A 5,099-nucleotide genomic window follows, 5' to 3' on the forward strand; every position below is an offset into this window, starting at 1 on the left:
TTGTTTTGGGGTACAAGAAAATGTGGTGTGTTGTTTTGGGGTACAAGAAAAAAGGAAGCAAGATTTTTAGGTGCAGCAACCTAAAAACTTCCTTTTTATGGAAAAAAGCAAAACCACACCTGAGATCTTGGCTCATATGACAGTGACACTTTGGACGTCCTTCTGCACCACAAGAACCTCGTGAGTAAAACAGAGATGGTACCCCACTGTCTACCCAATACCCAGTTTCCATTCTGTTCCGTGCTGGAAGCCTGTCAGACAATAACCACAACAGAAGACGTGGCTAAAGACAGATTTAACTAGGAACCTCCAAGACATTTATGAAAACAAAAATACCTTTCATAGAAAGGTGAAAACAGGAAAAAAATAGTTTCTTGATGTGCTTTTGTGGGTAGTTTTTGTAATTATTTTTTAAAAGTTGGGTTATCCTTCATCTGATAGAGGGCTAATATCCAATATATACAAAGAACTCAAGAAATTAGACTCCAGACAACCAAATTACCCTATTAAAAAATGGGGTATAGAGCTTAACAAAGAATTTTCAACGGAAGAAACTCGAATGGCCGAGAAGCATCTAAAGAAATGTTCAGAATCCTTAGTCGTCAGGGAAATGCAAATCAAAACAACCCTGAGATTCCATCTCACACCAGTCAGAATGGCTAAGATTAAAAACTCAGGTGATAGTAGATGCTGGCGAGGGTGTGGAGAAAGAGGAACACTCCTCCATTGTTGGTGGGACTGCAAGATGGTGCAACCACTTTGGAAATCAGTGTGGCGGTTCCTCAGAAAATTGGACATAGCATTACCCGAGGATCCAGCTATACCACTCCTAGGCATATACCCAGAAGGTGCTCGAACATATAATAAGGACATATGCTCAACTATGTTCATAGCAGCCTTATTTATAATAGCCAGGAGCTGGAAAGAACCCAGATGTCCTTCAACTGAGGAATGGATTCAAAAAAATGTGGTATATTTACACAATGGAGTATTACTCAGCTATTAAAAACAATGAATTCGAGAGGTTCCTAGGTAAATGGATGGAACTAGAAATTATCATCCTGAGTGAGGTAAGCCAATCACAAAAGAAGACACATGGTATTCACTCACTGATTATTGGATATTAGCCTAGAACCTTGAAATGCCCAAGATGCAACTCACAGGCCACATGAACCCCATAAAGAAGGAAGACCAAGTGGGGGTGATTCGGTCCTTCTTAGAAGGAGCAACAAAATACTCAAGGGAGCAAATATGGAGACAAAGTGAGGGACAGAAACTGAAGGAGGGGCCGTCTCAAGACCACCCCACCTGAGTATCTATCCTATGTGCAATCACCAAAGGTAGATGCTGATGTGGAAGACAGGAAGTGCATGCTGATAAGAGCCTGATATGGATATCTCCTCAGAGGCCTTCAAGAGTCAGACATATTCAGAGGCAGATGCTCACAACTAGCCATTGAACTGATCATGGGGTTCTCAATAGAGGAGTTAGAGTGAAGACTGAAGGAGCTGAAAGGGTTTGTGGCACCATGAGGAGAGCAACAATACCAACCAACCACAGCTCCCAGGGTCTAAACCACCAGCCTGGGAGCACTTAGGGGGGGATCCAGGGCTTCAGCTGAATATGTAAAAGTGGAGGGCCCTGCTGGGCATAGGTGGAAGAAAAGAACCTTACCCTCTTGCGCATCCAGCCCCCATGAGGGTGGGAATTTCGAGGGTGGGGAGGTGGGAGTGGGGGGGTGTAGATAGAGGTTACATCCACAGAGAAGAAGGAGGAAGGGCGAGGGGATTGGGGGTTCCGAGGGGGTGGTGGGGGATGGGGTAAGGGGACAACATAGGAAATGTAAATAAATCATCCAATAAAAAAAAAAAGAAAGAAAGAAAAAGAAAAAAAAAAGTTGGGTTATAGAGACTTATAGGTGAATCACTGTAAGTCCTTTCTATGGCCATAGGCTACAGGTGAAGGGTGAGTTTGTTTAGTCTAGACTTCTGGCTGTAGCTCGGTGGTAGGATGCTTTTCCATGTACAAGGTCCAGGGTTTAGGCATCAGCAGCAGAAACTGAAACAAATAAACCTATAACCATAGAGCTAAGCCTTTCCATTCCATGGCTTACTAGCTTCTAAGGGCTGAGGATAAAGTGCACCCTTCAGCTGAAGGGCAACCATGGGGCTGGTGGTCACTGCACTGGACACAACACACGAGAACACAGCACATCTTTCTGTACAGTTTTGATAAGCCACCTTTAAAAAAAGTGGTGATGACTGTTTTTTCATGGTATAGAGTGGAAGGATGTCAGGAAATATCCTGCAGACACCCTCTGTGCTTACCAGATAAAGTATGAGAAGACACAGGAAGTGAAGCTGGGCAGAGACCATCTTTCTCTCTTCCCTTGGACTCCTGGGAGTGAACCAGAGATAAATAGTGTTAGTTACCAGCCTGCCAAGTCACATCTTTCCAACAGTCAGAATCTTTGGATGACCTCCAGTCACAAACCTAACAAAGTAGGGTCCTCAGAGGCCAACTCTAGCCTGTGTGGAATGGCCAAGCTTCCGGAAGCTTCTTGCTCTCCATCTATAGCAAGCAATTCACCAGTCAGCATCTCCAAACAAGCACTGTAATGTTTGTGATTGTTTCACTTCAGAGTCTTAGATCATAGGAAGAACAGATCTTGCTCACTCATTTTTGCTCTGCATTTTTTTTTATGATTTTTATTTGTTCTCATAGGTGAGGAGATGCACTGTGAAGGATGCCAGCAAAGCTAGGTCAGACCATTTTTGTGGTTCTGAGTCAAAGCTGCAAATACATGAGATTCCGCAAGTGCAGGAAAGCCAAGAATTTCTACAACCTTCCCAGACCTCGCCTGCTGCCTCCTGGGTCTTCTGAATATTATTACAGCCTGTGCTTTTGAGGGCTCAAAAAAAACCTCATACTATTTCCTAGCTCCACCACCCCTTTAAGGCTTTACGTTTCACAGAAATTTTAACTTTCTCCTGACATGTGTCATGACTAACTGATTCCAGTATGTAAATAATATTCACACTTGGCCTGTAAGGCAACATGGCTGCCAAAGTAAAAATAAATAAAATTTTAAAGGAACAAACAAGGAATCAAAGCATGTATTCATTTTGACAAAATTCCAAGCCAGTTTATTATTATCTTTAGGGATTATGGATGGCCTTGCCTTAAGTTCATTCTTCCATTTGTTTAAAGTGTTCTACATTGAATATGTATCCATATCCATATGCCAATAGCATAGAAAAATAACTAAAACTTTAATCGCTATAATATTTTTAAATGTTCTTAAGAGGAACGTGATGATATTCACTTTAGCCTCACAAAAGCCCTGGGTGACAAAAGCAACATGTGACACCTTCAGACCCCCTGGTTGAAAAGCCCTTTAAATGCCTCCACGGCGTGGGGCAGACAGCGCCACAGAGCCAGGCAGCCCAGGAGGCCCAGCCCTATTCCAACCATAAGTGAAGAATTTCATTGCGCTGCACCCCAGTTTCCTTATTTGGAAAATGTCTAGTGACTACTTAATAGTAAACACGCAATAAGGAGTCATAAGGAATTGTCACTGGGGTGTCACAGACAAGGAAGTTAGATTTAAAGTTGAGGAAATTGTCTAAAGACTCTCGGCTAAGAGGTGGCAGGTCAGACAAGGCAGGCAAGGCAGGTGGACTCAAAACGCCAAATCTTCTTTCAGCTCCTTCTTCTATGTCTATGTAATGTGACAGAAACAAGGATGCAGACAAGGCCACATAGGTAGGGACATTTATTCAATGTACAGATCTCACACACATGACACCTAAATTAAACAACTCACTCCAGGGTTCCATGGCTGGTTTAAGGAAACACTAGAATTAAAGCCCTAGATTCTTTAATTCGTTGGCTGTTTAGAATTCAGTTTTTATAATAACAGAATAAATTTGGTAGACATGTAAAATATCACTTTAGATTAAACTAATTATAATTAAATCCAGATGAGACATGTGCTTCAGTATTGAACACTGCTCATTCACTTCAGGAAAACATTGAAACGTGTTACAAGTCTTCCAAGATTCTAGAATATTGTGAGAGGAAATACAAGCAGCTCTACATAGCCACAAATTCTAAACTGCAGATTCAACTAGCCACAGATAAAAATTATATTGAGGATAGGGACAGGAGGCACATGCCAGCACTAAACACATGGCACATTTGTTTCTTATCATTCCCCAAACAAGAAAAGATAATGATTCCTGTGGCATTTACAATGAACTAGGCATTTAAGCTGGCGAGACAGCTCAGGAGGATAGTGTGGTGCGGAAGAGTAAGATTGCCATGGCAGCATGACCAGAGATCATTATGTAAAGCCAAGTACAGTCGGCTTGGAAGACAAGTGCTGCAGCTCTTCTTTTATACGCTGAACCTGGCCTCAAAATTCAATATGTGTGTGTGTGTTTCTATATTTGTGTCCACAGGTCAGGAAATTGGAAAGACAATTATGAGGGGGGAAGGAAGAGGTCTTGAGAGATGTGGGCGGTAGAGCAAAGTAATACACGGAATGGGAAAGCGGGGGCGGAAACCCACAGGGAAGGGAAGGAAAACGGCCGGAGCTAACCTTACATGTTAATTACTTCGAAATTAAAACCAATTATGCAGCTAGGTAATCTAGAGCTGGTTCAGAGGGTAGAGGACGTGGGTGGTTACATGCAGCATCACATCCTTATACCTAGGAGCCTTGCGCAGCATCGATCTGCTATCTGTAGCTGTCCTAGACACTGCAGGGCTCCCCATGCGCACCGAGGAATGTGTATGCTAAAGCTTTCCTTGTTAAGATAGCAAGATCCACACGATCACTATCAACCTATACTTTCCTATTCCAAGTGAAAGAACAGCGCTGAGCTACTGGTGGTCTCACTCCCAGAATTCCATAGCATCCAAGATCTTCACAAGCCCTGCCAAATCTCTTAGGTTGGCTTATCTGCCACTCCCTCCCCACACCCTGGCCACTGTGCCCTTTGCCCAGATCACTGGATCTGTGTCCTGTACTAGCTGCTCTCCCCACCTGCCACAGGCGGGGGTGGGGGGGTGGGGGGGGTGGGGGAGTGGGGGGG

General features: G+C 43.4%; 1 protein-coding gene across 1 annotated transcript in view; it reads right to left on the minus strand.

Moving 5' to 3' along the window:
- The window catches only part of Cdh17 (cadherin 17), a 56,539-nt gene that overhangs the window by 43,803 nt on the left and 7,637 nt on the right, over nt 1-5,099 (minus strand). Inside the window, exon 2 of the mRNA XM_028769542.1 lies at nt 2,328-2,397. Within this exon, the coding sequence (XP_028625375.1) occupies nt 2,328-2,375 (48 nt within the window). The 5' untranslated portion in view covers nt 2,376-2,397. The remainder of the gene's footprint in view (nt 1-2,327; nt 2,398-5,099) is intronic.

This window comes from Grammomys surdaster, unplaced genomic scaffold (genome assembly GCF_004785775.1).
Source record: "Grammomys surdaster isolate TR1022 unplaced genomic scaffold, NIH_TR_1.0 64, whole genome shotgun sequence".
In the NCBI taxonomy this organism is placed as follows: domain Eukaryota; kingdom Metazoa; phylum Chordata; class Mammalia; order Rodentia; family Muridae; genus Grammomys; species Grammomys surdaster.